At 45.7% G+C, this 14,704-nt stretch overlaps 1 protein-coding gene across 8 annotated transcripts in view; it reads left to right on the top strand.

Annotated features, from left to right (window-relative positions):
• The window catches only part of AFF3 (ALF transcription elongation factor 3), a 632,364-nt gene that overhangs the window by 317,523 nt on the left and 300,137 nt on the right, over window positions 1-14,704 (top strand). For all 8 annotated transcript variants that reach the window (XM_070798074.1, XM_070798072.1, XM_019969793.2 and 5 more), the window contains one exon: window positions 3,533-3,580. In XM_070798074.1, the coding sequence (XP_070654175.1) occupies window positions 3,533-3,580 (48 nt within the window). The remainder of the gene's footprint in view (window positions 1-3,532; window positions 3,581-14,704) is intronic.

Here is a 14,704-nt window from a genome sequence, read left to right as displayed (position 1 = left end):
GAATTTAGGGTTGGAATTTGGAAGTGGGATAAGAGGAGTGGTTGATGGGTCCGAAGATACGTTTTCCAATTCACCCATTCATTCTCACCTGAACTCCAAAAGAGATCATTGTTCAAAGGACCATTGAGGCCTTTGTAATGGTTGCCTCTGGCTGCCCTGAAAAGAACGTAGGGTTTGAGTCAGTTTCAAAAAGAACTCTCTGATCTAATTTGACTGAAGTATCAGGATGGTGACATTTCCAGAGCAGTCCTGGGATAAGGCCCTGGAAATGGAAGTTGTGGGGTATAGTCAATGTGTTTTGCCAAAATAGAACTTTTGGGAAAACAGGAGAAGGGATGCATATAGGAAAGCGGAATGAGACATTAGTGAAAGCATTGGGTCTTCTAACCTTATCTTGATATTTAACACTGCTTTTTGCAGGGATAGACATGTAGATTATGTTGATGCTCTGTTACCAACAGTTGTGCTTTACACATTTTGTTGTTGATCTCTTAATGATGAGACTAGAAAGGAACCATGTATACCAAGATAGTGTTCCTATCTTAACTAAAATAGTGTTCCTATTTTAACTAAAACTTAGCAAATAATTTGTAAGGAAATAAACGTCACCTAAAAGTTATCAAACTATTGGATTAAAGTCCTAAATATCAAAACGAAAACTGTAAGACTCTTGGAAGAACACATGGGTAAATCTTCATAACCTTGGATTTGGCTATAGTTTCTTAGAAATAACCTCAACAGAGAAGCAATAAAGAAAAAAAATAGGTAAATTGGACTTCATCAAAATTAAAAATTTTGTGCATCCATGCACATTATGAAGAGAGTAAAAATACAACCCACAGAATGGGTGAAAACATATGCAAATCTTATATCTGATAAGGGTCTTTATCCAAAATATATCAAGAACTCTACAACCAAACAATAAAAAAACAACCCAATGAAAAACTGGGAAAAAGCCATTTCTCCAAAGATACACAACGGCCAATGTTCACATGAAAACATGTTCAACATCTTTAATCCTTAGGAAAATACATATTAAAACATCAATAAATTACCATTTCAACCCAGTAGAATGGCTATTATCCAAAACAAAACCAGAAAATTGCAAGTGTTTGGTAAAGATGTGGAAAAATTAGAACCTCCACACATTGCTGGTAGGAATGCAAAATGTCATAGCTGTTATGGAAAACACTGTGGCAGCTCCTCAGAAAGCTAAGCATAGAATGGCCATATGACCCACCAACTCAACTCCTATGTCTATAACCCAAAAGAAGCGAAAACAGGCATTCAACCAAAAACTTGTGCATAGATGTTTATAGAAGTTCTATCACAGTAGTCAAAGTAGAAAAACCAAAATGTCCATCAGCTGATGAATAGATAAATTAAATGTGATAATATTCAAATATAGTGGAATATTATTTAGCCACAAAAAGGAATGAAGTACTGACATAAGCTACAATGTGAACCTTGAAAACATTATTCTAAGTGAAACACACCACCCAGACACAAAAGGTCACGTAATGCAGAATTCATTTATATGAAATATCTAGAATAGAAAAATCTATAGTGAGAGAAAGTAAAAAGATTAGTGGTTACCAGGGGCTGGGGAGAGGGGGAATGAAGAGTTCCTGCTTAAGGGGCATGGGGCCTCCATTCAGGGTGACAGAAATGTTCTACAATTAGACGTGACATTGTGAATGCATTTAAGGCCAGTAAAGGCCTTATATACTTAAAATGGTTAAAGGCCATATATACTTAAAATGGTTAAAGTCGTTTATTTTATGTTTATTTTACCTTACCACAATTTTTTTTAAAAAAAAGTGTGCAAGCTGTAGAAAACTCCTAGAAACCATGCTGATGAAATACCTTTGCCAAACAAGTGAGCTCAGGTTTGAGAATGGATATAGCACAGCCTTTGGGATTGGGGAAAACATCTGGAAGACAAAACGTACACAGCTGAGGATTAGGAGTCCTGTTTCCTGGTCCAGGCCCTGCTGTTCTGTGGCCTGAGGGCAAGTCATGTAAACCTTCTGCGTCCCAGTTGGGAGCCTTGGACAAATCTTCCATATCTGGGTTGGAAAAATCTCAATCACGTATAGGCCCTTTTCAAGCCTCACATACGTTCATACAGCCATGCTCCTTACCTAGCGTGAAGTGTGGAATATTTCTGATAAAATACTCCACCACCAGGAAGAGAAAGTGGGGGGCACACAGGGAGGTCTGGGATTTGAAGGTGCACTCTTTGGTGGAAAGTCCTCGAGTGGGTTGTGGTCAGCGTCCCCATTCCTGGGAACGGCAGGAAGTAGGTTCATTCACGCCTTCCTGACAGACACCCGTTCACTGCACATGCTTAAGGCTGTGTGACGCACGTGCTGAAGGACGCAGAGCCCCCAGGTGGGCGGGGTATGTGTCCTGGAGGGAGGAGAGATCTTTCCAGAGTCGGTCCGTGAATCACCATCATGGTGAGCACACTGAAGAGGAGTAAGTGCTGAGTAAACTACCATCCTGGTGAGTGCCCTGGAGAAGAAGTAAATGCTGCATGGCTGAATATTCCAGGGCCAGGGATGCTACTCTGAGCAAGTCACGGCTGACCTGCCCTCTGAAGGATGACTTGGAACAAACGAGGAAAACCAGCAATATGCAAGTCAGCATTCATCGGGGAGAGAGGACCATGAGAAGGAAAGAGAACAGGGTGGGCTTGGGAAAGACATTGTGAAGAAAGCCTCATTCTGGGAGGTCACGCCGAGTGCTGGTCAATGTCACTGAATCAAAGGCCAGAGAAGTGTCTCACTGAGACCACAGCTGGCACTTCTACCGCAAACGCTGCTTTGTGGTAGAAGCACAAAACGTCCCCACAAAACCACCTCCCGTGCTCTGGGAGTGTGTTACCAGCAGGGACCACACAGCATCTCTGAAACTTAAAATGGTCCCCAGAGATGGCCGTGACCTGACGTCCCCATTCCTTGGAGCCTGTACCGCGCCTTCAGCACAGGGCAGTGTGGGTGACATGACACCCAGCCTGCCCTTGGAGGATGTGTCTCCTTTGGGTTTTTCAGGTTTCAGCCCATCACCCTGTAAATCTAGGCTCCGGGGGTGATACAACTACCAGAGTCGTGCTTGGCCTTTGGCAGGGCCCTTGCACGTATGCAGTGGGTGGACTAGATGCACCTTGGCGGTAGAGGCCACCTTTCCTTCCACACTTTGATGGAGCCCCAAGTGCATGGAGCTCACACCTGCCAGTTGTGTGCTCTGCCCCTAAGGAGGCTGCCCTGCTTAGAGTTGACGTGGCTGGAGGATCCAATGCTGCAACTCTGGGGCGTGTGCGACACTCCGGCCGCCCTGTCTGTGGTGCAGCAGCTGGGGAAGGGGGTGGTCTCAGCCATGATGGGAGCTGTCCCATTAAGGAAGTGAGTTCATCTGTACGTCCCCTGTGAGGCATGGCACCCTGTCCAAACTCTATTCAGTGCCATCTCTTCATTGTAACCATAAGACTGTTCTATCAGGCTTAATGTTTTTTACCCTTTGCTTGCAGGAGAGTCGATCTGGAGAAACCAACAGCTGTGTTGAAGAAATCATTCGGGTAAGGATATTCTTTTGAAAATTTTACCAGTTGGTTGATGTAGGTTTTAAACAGAAGGAGGTGTGCGGCTGGAGTGTCAGAGTGAGCCCGGTGTTCGTGTGCTGTTTGATCTTTACCCAAGTTGCCTAAATAAGACTTTACAAAACCATGCTTCCTTTAGAAACCTAGGAGCTACACCTCCATCTGGCCCCTTTGCACAGGCTGAGGTGACGCTGTATGAAGGGGGTCAGCTGGAAGATACAGCAGCAGAGTTGAGATGAAAAATATGGCCGTGTTCACATTCGGGTGCCCCCATTCATCTCCCTACTATTTAAAAGCATCTTTTAATAGTCCATGCTTCCCAGTCAGGCAGGGGTTGCCTGGTTATTTTTTTCCCAAACTTAATTAGAATCAGAAGCACTTGACAAAGAGGTAATGCTCAGTGCTGAAGATTTATTTCTATATTGTTACGCACGTTATTATTTTGCCTGGTCCTCTCAGTAAGCCTGTGCTTTTCATCATCATCATCTCACATGCACACCTGTGAACTAGTTTCACGCACAGATTCACTTAGGCTGGGCTGTTCTGCCATGTTAGTGTTCTCCTGAGTATTCAGACTTACAATCAGGATGTCCTCTTCAACCTATATTTTTTCTTCACTCATATTTTTTCATTGGAATAACCTAATAATTTATGGCTCTCAGAAAGCTGATATTACACTGGGCAAAACACCAGGGTAAATCAGACCAGATGGTGTGGCAATTCCCTATAAAGAAAAAATAACTTTATGTTAATATATTTTTAATGTTTGGACACCTTACAGACTTTTTGTTGAATTGCTTTGTGAGCTACAATAACACAATTATTTGGTTCAAAATTTTACGTTGACTGTCAAATCATTTTCAGAGGTAGAATATTTTTTATTCTTCCTGGAAAGCATTATGTCACAAATCTCTTCACTGTAGAATTGATGAAAATAATTAATTGAAGTTTGGTTTGTGGAGTTTGTAATGATTTCTGGTTTTGTGGCAGAGGTTTACAGAGAAAACACTTGTCAGAAGTGTGTGGCAGCTTCATTCCTGGCATTTAAGTATATGCTGAATAAAATACATATTGTACTTTAAGTCTAAATTCTCTTTCCTGGGGCCTTGTTTCAGGCTAAATGCAAATCGTGTGAAATGCTAATGTACTTGTCCTGTTTTTCTCTCTCAACATACTTTCATGTTTTGGGTCCCAGTATTCGGTGTTTGGGAGAAGGCAATGGCAACCCACTCCAGTGTTCTTGCCTGGAGAATCCCAGGGACAGGGGAGCCTGGTGGGCTGCCGTCCCTGGGATCACACAGAGTCAGACACGACTGAAGCAGCTGCAGCAGCATTCAGTGTTTAAGCCATCCTCCTTCAATTGGTTTTGGCGTCTGTCTGAAAAGTGAGAAGACCACAACACACCGGTCCTCTTTTTGGCTTCACTGTGTTAAAAATCCTGCCCCTTCTGACCCTTTCTTGTCTTTTCTGAGGATTTGGAAGAGCTCCGTCATTTGACCTTTCTGTTCTACACTCCAGGCAAGGCTTGGCGTTCATAAAGAGCTTGAGTAGTTCTCATACCAGAAGGATATGTGTTAGACAATGCGAAAATCACTTAAAACTGGATGCTGCAGTCAAGTGTTTAAACCATCATATGTTTTTTTTCTTAAGAGCTTATTTGAAGTTCCCAGCCTCGCCTCACTCCTGTCTCCCTACAATGCTGACCCCTAACCCATCATACCACGGGTGCCTCCCCTGCCCACCTCAGGTCAGGTGTGGAGCAAGAGGGAAAGCCAGGACCCATGAGATAATTGATTTATGCACATGTGCAGGGTCAAGGGTGGGGGACGCTGCCTTCACTGGAAGGCCTCGAGGAACAGCCGGCGAGGAGAGTGTGTAGACTGGGAGGTGCTGGTGGTGCTGGCGCTGTCGTGGGAGCCTTTTCCTGTCCCTCACCTGGCAGCCTAAAGTGTCAGCAGTGGCCGTTGGTACTTCGGGAGCTCCTAGAGGAGCATGCGGGTGTTCCCAGTTTTGCCGGGAGTGTTTTCCTGGCTGTCACCTGCCTCTCACAGCAGGAATCCCCAGGATCTCTTGGCCTCTTCTAAGCATCTCCTCCCCTGCAGACACACACACAGGGCTCCTTCTCAGGTACAGCTTGCTGGGTCGGTTGTGTGTCCGTCACGTATCAGTGTCCTTCTCACGTGGTGGCCCCACTGTCTAGACTTTAGAATTCACGATCTTGTGGAATGAATGAATAAACGAGTGAGTGAGTGAAAGAATACTCTAAAGGAGAATGGTGAGCAGCAGTGTGACGGCTCACAAGTGGATTCCCTTCACTGTAAATCATGGACAAGATGCATTGGCTGGGACTTCCCTGGTGGTCCAGTGGTTAAGACTCCAAGCTTCCAGAGCAGGGGGTATGGGTCCCATCCCTGGTCAGGGAACTAAGGTTCCATGTGCTGTATGCCCCGTACCCTAAAGAAAGAGGTGTGTTGGCCTTTTTAATGCTGGGTTACTCTGGACCGTCTTTGTGGAACCCAGTTTTCCTTACCAGGTTCTCTCCCCTTGGGATCAACTCAGGCAAACCTGATGTCATCAAGATCACCAGGGGTAATTATTATTTGCAGGCATCTTATTCTGAAAAGCAGTGTGGAGGAAGAGAAGGGTCATGAAAAATGCCTTAAAATAATTGAAGTTGAGATAGTCACTGAACAAGCGTTAGCATGCCCTTTCCATATGGGAGGCACCGGGCATCAGTGGTAGGTTTTAGACAGATGTGACCCTGGCCCTTTTGGAACAACAATGTGCTGGAAGAGATAGATATTACATTATTTTTTTAATCTCATAAATAAACCTGTCCTGCTATTTGTGATAAATACTCAGAGTTTCCTGAACATTTTCTCTACCATTTATTACCTAAGTTGTGATCAAGAATAGTGTCCCTGAGGAAGCAGCCTGTGAATTGAGAGTTGGAGGATGAATAGGAAAGCAACGTAAAGAAAATAGTGGGGCTTCCCATCAGAAGGGGCGGAGAGCTCGGCTTGTCAGAGACCTGGGAAGGAAAGAGGAGGCCTGTTGCAGCCGGAGGGCGGATGGGAGAAGCCCGGCGGGAGAGGCCAGTCATTCGGAACCTTCTCGGCCACACTCAGGAACCGCTAAGCACCAGGGAGCCAGTGAAGGATCGGAGCTGGGACGGATGTGAGCAGACTGGCTGTCATGGGGAGGAAGGGGAGGAGGGGGAGGCTGATGCAGGTCCCGGGTGAGGGATGCTGGGCAGAGAGACCTGTGAAGATGGAGGGAGAGGCTGATGCTGTTACCGAAAGAGTGGTTACTGAAAGCCAATCAACAGGCCAGGCTGGTGGAGAGGAAAGTTTGCTTTATTTTAGATGTTGGCAACTGGCAGAGGAAGGCTGCCATCTGTACAAAGGCAAGACCTTTTATAGCAGAAGTGGAGGGGGGTACGTGCAGAAACACAGTACAGTCAGCTCTGACAGCCATCTTTAAATTGGTCATCGGTAGTCTGACCAGCATCATCTTGGTGGTTTTAGGTACAGTTAATCTTCAGTTCTGTGATTGATTTGTTCCCATTTCTTTGAGGCCAGTTCTCAGAGTTGTGTCAGCTAATGTAATGTCATGGGTACAGTCTGGTCATCATGTAGTTACCTTCTTCTACCTGGGGTTTCAGTATCTACAAGACAGCTCACAGGCTATGGCTCAGAATATTATCTGTAGCCCTTGAAAAGGAGCTAAAGGTCCTTGACTGTGCTTAATGACTACATTATTATTTGGTCTCCTTTGTTCTGTCTCTGCACTTCTCATATCTCTGATTAAGCTTATTCTCTGACTAAAGTTTTCCACAGCAAAAGGCAAGCAGAGCACATGGGGGGGTGGGGGTGGGGGTGGGCAGGGACCATAGGGTCCTGCCGCATTTAAGTGCTGGGCAAGAGGAGGGAGTATATCATACGATCGTTTTCAGATATCCTGAGTTTGAGGTGCCTTGTGATACTCAGGTAGACGTGGAGAATGTGCATAAGCTCAGAACAGAGGTCTGAAAGGCAGGCCAACATTTTGGATGAATTAGCACATTGGTTGTAAAACTGCAGAAATGGGTCCATTTGCCCAGAGAGGGACTACAGGCTGAGAAGCAATGAGAGCCTAAAGTCCACCATTTCAAGGCCAGGCAAGGGAAGAGCCACTGGCAAATGCCTGTGAGAGGGAGTCAGCAGAGAACCTGAGGAAAATCATGACCGAAAAGTCACAGAGTCGAAGCCAAGAGAATTTCCATTCAACTGGGCTCCCAGAATTTCCCAGAGGAGAAGAGAGAGGAGTGTGGAAGACCACCCTAAGGATTGGAAAGCAAGGTCATGGGTGATCTTATGGAGTACTGTTCCTTTTTTCTTTTAAATTTATTTTTATTTAGTTACTTTTTGGTCACACCATGCGGCCTGCTGGATCTTAGTTCCCTGACCAGGAACTGAACCCGTGCCCCCTGCATTGGAAGCTTGGAGTCAGCCACCGGACCGCTGGGGACGTGCCTGGAGTGCTGTTTCTGTGGAGGAGAGGGGGCAGAGCCCAGACTGGAGAAAACTGGGGTGGGGGCCCTGAGTTTAGAAACTGCTCATGAGGAGAGGCCATGGTTTGCATTCATGCTCTTCATTTGCACTAAATTATGTGTGAGTGCGTGTTCCCTTGCTCGCTCGTGTCCTACTCTTTCGTGAGCCCATGGACTGCAGCCCGCCAGGCTCCTCTGTCCCTGGGATTCTCCAGGCAAGAACACTGGAGTGGGTTGCCATGCTCTCCTCCGGGGGATCTTCCCAACCCAGGGATCGAACCTGCATCTCTTGCGTCTCCTGCCTTGGCAGGTGGATTCTTTACCACTAGTGCCACCTAGGAAGCCCAGATTCTATATGGACCACCAACAAGGACAGGATGACATTTATTGGAGAAGGAAATAGCAACCCACTCCAGTACTCTTGCCTGGAAAATACCATGGACGGAGGAACCTGGTAGGCTCCAGTCCATGGGGCCATAGAGAGTCGGACACGACTGAGCGACTTCACTTTCCTTCTTTCACTATGTCTGAGACACTCTTTTAAGGTTCTTGCCTATGTTTTCTCACGGGGCCATCACAGCTGCCTGCTGTGTAGTTGGGAACTATTCTCATCCCCATTTTACAGAGGAAGAAACTGAGGCAAGGGGAGGTTAAACACAGAGAGCCGCGGCACCCAGCTGCCATGCAGCAGAGCCGGGATTTTTGACCAACTCTGTCTGGGATCAGCACCGCCCCCCACCTGCAGTGCTGTCTTATTAAAGCAAGAAGCACCCCCCTGGCTCACTCATGAAACCACTCAGGCATTTTGCCACGAAAGGGAGGTTTCCCGCTCCCACGTGTTTGTGATCCTAAAGTGCCTGATCACGCGTGCGTGCAGTTGAACTCATGGAGGTTTTATGGCCAACATTAACAATCTCACCTTTAAACTTCATTTGCCTCTCCCCTCTCTTATTTTTGCTGAGGTGACTGTTTTCAAGTCATTTGAATATTACATTATGTTCTCAAGTACAATTATTTTTTATCCTCGCTCAGAGAATTTCATTCCTGGGACCTAGTAAATCTATGTATTATGGCAAAATTCATTTAACCAAGGGACAAATTATAACGGAGTTCTATGGAGATGAGCTCCAAGGTCTGGGAGCCCTCCTGGCTTGACATATGTTTGTAACAGACAGTTTTCTAAGTTACACTGTATTTCATCCTTAAGGGCTCCAGTGCTGTAATACGTAGGTGCTTTTCCTAGCATTATCCATTCACGTAGAATGGCATTAACATTTGTTCAGCAAATAAAATCCATTTACAATGCAGTGGGGTCATGTGGGGCTGAAACTAGAATGCATGGATTTGATGCCAGATAGCTCTAGATGGTGGTTATTGAGAGGCACCCTCATAACGTAGGGAGCCTTTGTAATAAGAGGCCGATGTTTGAGATCTGGTTTGGATATAAAGGATGGATTTACAGACAGTCTCAGGACACCATCTGAGCAGATTATCTTCTTGGCTTTCATCTTTAGTCACTAATTTAATTCCAATTTCCTGCAAAATATTCATGGTGGATATGTACATAGAGTTGCCTTTCTGCTCTATGAAGAGGGTAACCAGGACTCGTTTAAATTCTGGAGACCCATACCGATTTCCTGACACTGTGAGTGGCCAGGTGTCCAGCAAATCGAGGGAACTCAACTTCCTTGGTTTTCTGGAAACTGAGGAGCCTCCTAGAGAAGATTTCCAGTTGCGTTTCTGGGAGGTCTGTGAAAGAGGAGAGAGTTGAGGTTACCATCAAAAACCATGTACATCATCATGCCACCTCAACATGACCAGGCCCTGAGTGGTGTGCCAAGAGAAACCTGATGCTCAGGTGTCCACAAGCTCCTTAATCCAAATGAAAATACGTGTGTGTGTGTGTGTGTGTGTGTGTGTGTGTGTGCGCTCAGTCGTGTCCAGCTCTTTGAGACCCCATGGACTGTAGCCCGCCAGGCTCCTCCATCCATGGGATTTCCCAGGCAAGAATACTGGAGTGGGTTGCCATTTCTTCTTCCAGGGTATGTTCCTGACTCAAGGATAAAACCTATCTCTTGCATCTCCTGCATTGGTGGGCAGATTCTTTACCACTGTGCCACAAAGATACATTAACCCCTCTTGGAGAAAATAGAAAACAGAGACTCTTGTTTTAAGTGTTCTGTTTGGGTCATTTGCAGAACTGGACCGAGGTCAGATCTGCCCTGTTTCCGACCAGACAGGCATTTTCTGCCTCATGTTGTTTTCTTTGTAAATTATTTCATTTGTTTCAAGTAGTAAGGATTTTATTCACGACAAAATGAAGCCCACAAATGGCAAAATCAGGCTGGGCATAACTGCAAAGGAGCCCCATTTACATATCCCATTGCTTGGTATAGTAAGATAGAATCAAAGCAAAAGTAACAGTGATGGAGGTCTGGAGAAATTCACCATGCAAACTGCGTGTCTTATCCAAGATATATGGGTTTCATTTGGCAGTGTCTTGTTTTGATTTTTCTTTTTCTCATTTGGCCACCTGGATTGAAAGACCCTGATGCTGGAAAAAAATTGAGGGCAGGAGGAGAAGGGGAGCGACAGAGGAGGAGATGGTTGGATGGCATCACCGACTCAATGAACATGAATTTGAACAACCTCCGGGAGATAGTGAAGGACAGGGAAGCCTGGCATTCAGTAATTCATGGGGCACAAAGAGTCAGACACAACTGAGAGACTGAACGAAGACACCCCGGATGGATAGAGACACAAACATCATGTAAAGTATCTTATTTTACATCTGAAGGTGCAGTTTTGCTAGGTGTTATGAGTCCTTTGGCTGAAACCAGAAGCCCTACTTAAGTGGCTGTGTGTCTCTCCCTAAGGGTCCTGGTGCCTATGAGGGGGTATCCTGAAACTGCTGCTAGTTTCAGGGCCATGGGCTACACTCTGTAGGCTTTGTGCGGATGCCAAAGCTGTTTAGTTTCTAACAGAAGCGGGGTGAGAATTTTATAATTCAGAATCTGTTCTGAGCCCAGAGGCTTCGGGGCAATGGCCAGAGGGACCTCAGAGGTCTGGAAGCTCCAGTCTGGAATGAATGCCTTTGCCTTTCTGTATTTACGTGGCCACGTGCGTGGATACATCACAGAGGCTTACAGAACCAGGAGTGTAGAAGCAGGAGCGGGTGTTAGCCAGCCGAGCGGCACGTGAACACACTCTCCACCCGCACAGTCTCGGGTGCGTTCTGATACCATAGTCAATATCTTTGCTCCCATGTTTGTCAGTATCTTGCTGAGAAGGGGCCACCTGGAAGAGAGGAGCAGGCCCACAAATAGTAACAACAGCTGGATGCTACAGGCTGTCAAGGAAACTCGGGCGCTGGTGCCTCCTGCTGTGCCCAGGTTGGGCCAGGTCTGCGTGTCAGTAGCCAGACTGCATGATGGTGGGGTTCCCAACAAGGTCAAAGACACAGCTTCCTCATTTCGCATCAGGATGCTGGGCGAACTTCAGCACTATATGAGAGGACCAGGGCATTAAATATACTTGAGTTGTAAAGTTTTGTGTTGCTCTAGCCTTGCAAGGTACATCCACAAAGCCAGAGAGATAATAAGATTGACTGTGACTCACAAAGTAGATGTACTCAGTGCTTTAGAACGCTTGCCGGACTCACAGGAGGAGCTCAGCCCGCGCTTACAGGACAAGTGGGTTAGAGAGACAGAATGTGGGCGAGAAAGCAAAGAGAGGCATTCCTTTGAAAGGCGGTGTGCATGGTTCAGCCCCAGCAACACAAGAATGTAGAGGGTGTGGCAGAGCCGCCCGTGGGGTCCATTGGATTACACAGTGTCGTGTGTCCACTCCTGTTTTCACAACGTCTCTGAGTGCTTTGCTTCTTTATATTTCAGTGAGCCTCCATTCTCATAAAGATAAGCACTTGCATGTGGAGCCTGTGCAAATCCTCGTTTATCTCTTTCCGTGAATGAGATTTACCATTGCGGTGTTGTGGGCCCTTGGTGGGCATTCATTGCCCCTGACCAGCACTCCTGCCTCCACATGCCCTCTCTTACACCACGTGCCCCTGGATTTACTCCCATCCTGGCAGCCCTTCCCTCCCAGTCTCCTCCATGGATGTCTCTCCCTGTAGCTGTCCCTTAGCTGTAGGTCTCCTACCCTGGCTCTCTCTCCTTCTCACAGGCTGGCTTCCTCGGTTCATGTTCACAGCTGTGCTGAAACGGGTATCAATCAGGTATATTTATCAGGCTCTGTTTCCTGATTTTCATGCTCACCTGTCCCATGCCCCCAGATCGCCCCACCAGATGTGTCATGAGACTGCTGCCCTGAGGTCGCCTCTCACTGCAACTGGCTTTTCCTCTGCTGGCTTTCTCCTGAATCTCCTCCTGATGGGTCCATTTCTTCCTGTCCCCTTCACCATCCTTCAGGCACCATCCTTTCCCACTTTGATTACTTCAGAGACCCCCTTTCTGGCCTCCAGTCTCCTGCCTCCCCCTAGCTCTCCCCAGTGCAGGCAGAATCAGCTTTCTAAAGAATGTTTGCTGGAAACACGTTAGTGGCTTCCCCAGGCTCAGGACATGGTCGGGTTCCTGGATGTGGTCTACAGAGCCACACTTGCTCCGGCTCCCCGTAGTGTTCAGCCTGTCTCTCTCCGCTGCCCACCTCCACTCTGTCCACGACTTCTGTGCAAGCAACACCACAGCCCTCTCCTTCTCCTCCAGGCTTCACTCTTACTCTGTCTGCCCCTGACCCCAAACATCCAAGTGTTTCTTTCTTGTTCTCTAAGCCTCACTTAAGATGCCACTTCCTCCAGGAAGCCTTCCTGATCGCCAGAGTCTGAATACATGCTCCTGTTCTCTATTCCACAGGGACCCTTTTCTTTTATCACAGCGCTTGTTGTATGGACTGATAATGGCCTTTCTTAAGCCCCATTAGGCAGTGACCATTATCTCCAGGGGCTAGCAAGCAACTAGCACGTAATGGATATTTAATTAATGCTGAATAAATGGATAAGGAATAATGAATGAATGAATGACTTTGACCTTTTGCTCAATGTCTGTTTTTGCTCTCTACCCTGTTGTCCTTCCCAAAAAAGACTGAAGTGCTTTTTTGAAGCATAAACTTGAAGCATAACCTGAAACATAAGCTCTCCAAGGACAGTCAAGATTGTTGGGTTACCTGGGAGCATGAGGACACCTTCTGCAAGAGCGATGAGAATTCACTTAATAACTCCTGAGGGTTGGAAGTGGAAAGGACATACCACTGATGTCCATACCAGAAGAGCTCAGACCTTTTGTGTAGTATCTGCTAACTGTAGTCTGATTATCTTTCATGAGACGGAGGTTTCTGTTTTGATATCTGATGAATCTACAAGTTGAAGAAATCAAAGTGTTAAATTTGCAGGGATAATTCAATTACGATGTTGATCATGGAATTGGGAGAGAGAAGTCAAAGCTATTTCCATGACTAATATGCTCTGTCTAAAGCCATTCTTGGAACAATTAAAGCACACCTACCCAAAGTTATCAACTCAAGAAGTACATTTTAAGACTGTACTTACTATCGGGAAAATCACACGCAGGTTTCTTTGTTTTTTTCGCCTGGAGCGTTGTGATATTACACTGATGTGCTGCACATTACTATTACGTGCTCACAGGACAGTTTTGAGTAATTTCTAAGATCAAAAATGATCATTCGAGGATTGACAGGATACAGGCCTGGAAAATTAGAACATCTATCTAGATATTAATCATAGTTTGTTTTTTAAACAAATTTTTGAGAATAATTCACATACCCATTGAACTTTTACAATCCAGTGGCTTTTAGTACATTCATATAATTGTGTGTCCTTCACCACAGTTAACTTTAGGACTTTTCATTACCCCCAAAAAATAACCCCCACCTCTCAGCCATCACCTCTCTTCCTTCCCCATCCGCTCCAGCCCTAGGCAACCATTGACCCGCCTTTTGTCTCTATAAATTTGCTTATTCTGGACATTGCATAGAAATGGAATCACACAGTATGTGGTCTTTTGTGGCTGGCTTCTTTCTCTTACAAAGTGTTTTCAAGTCCATCGTCTTTTAAATAAGAGATAATTACCTGTAGTTCTTACACTCGTAATTATTTAGACATTGCTGTGTGTGCTCAGTCGCTCAGTCATGTCCTATTCTTTGTGACCCCATGGACTGTAACCCACCAGGTTCCTCTGTCCACAAGATTTTTCATGCAGGGATACTGTAACAGGTTGCCATTCCCTCCTCCAGGGGATCTTCCCAACTCAGGGGTTGAACCTGAGTCCCCTGCTTGGCATGCAGATTCTCTACCACTGTGCCACTTGGGAAGCCCATGTAGACATTATAACATTAAAAAAAAAAAAAACCTGATTTTTTTTTTTGCAATTTCATGTATATGTTGTCTTGTAAATTCTGACATATTTGATTTATAGTTGTGCAGTTCTTGTTTTTTTTAATAATTGTTGGAGGCAGTGAGATATAAGTATTTTAAAAACATAGGGATTGAGACTCAGGACATTTTTCATGACTTTTAGAACATGCGCCCATATTTATCTACA

This window comes from Bos indicus, chromosome 11, assembly GCF_029378745.1.
Source record: "Bos indicus isolate NIAB-ARS_2022 breed Sahiwal x Tharparkar chromosome 11, NIAB-ARS_B.indTharparkar_mat_pri_1.0, whole genome shotgun sequence".
NCBI lineage: Eukaryota > Metazoa > Chordata > Mammalia > Artiodactyla > Bovidae > Bos > Bos indicus.
This window is presented reverse-complemented; position numbering and strand designations above follow the sequence as displayed.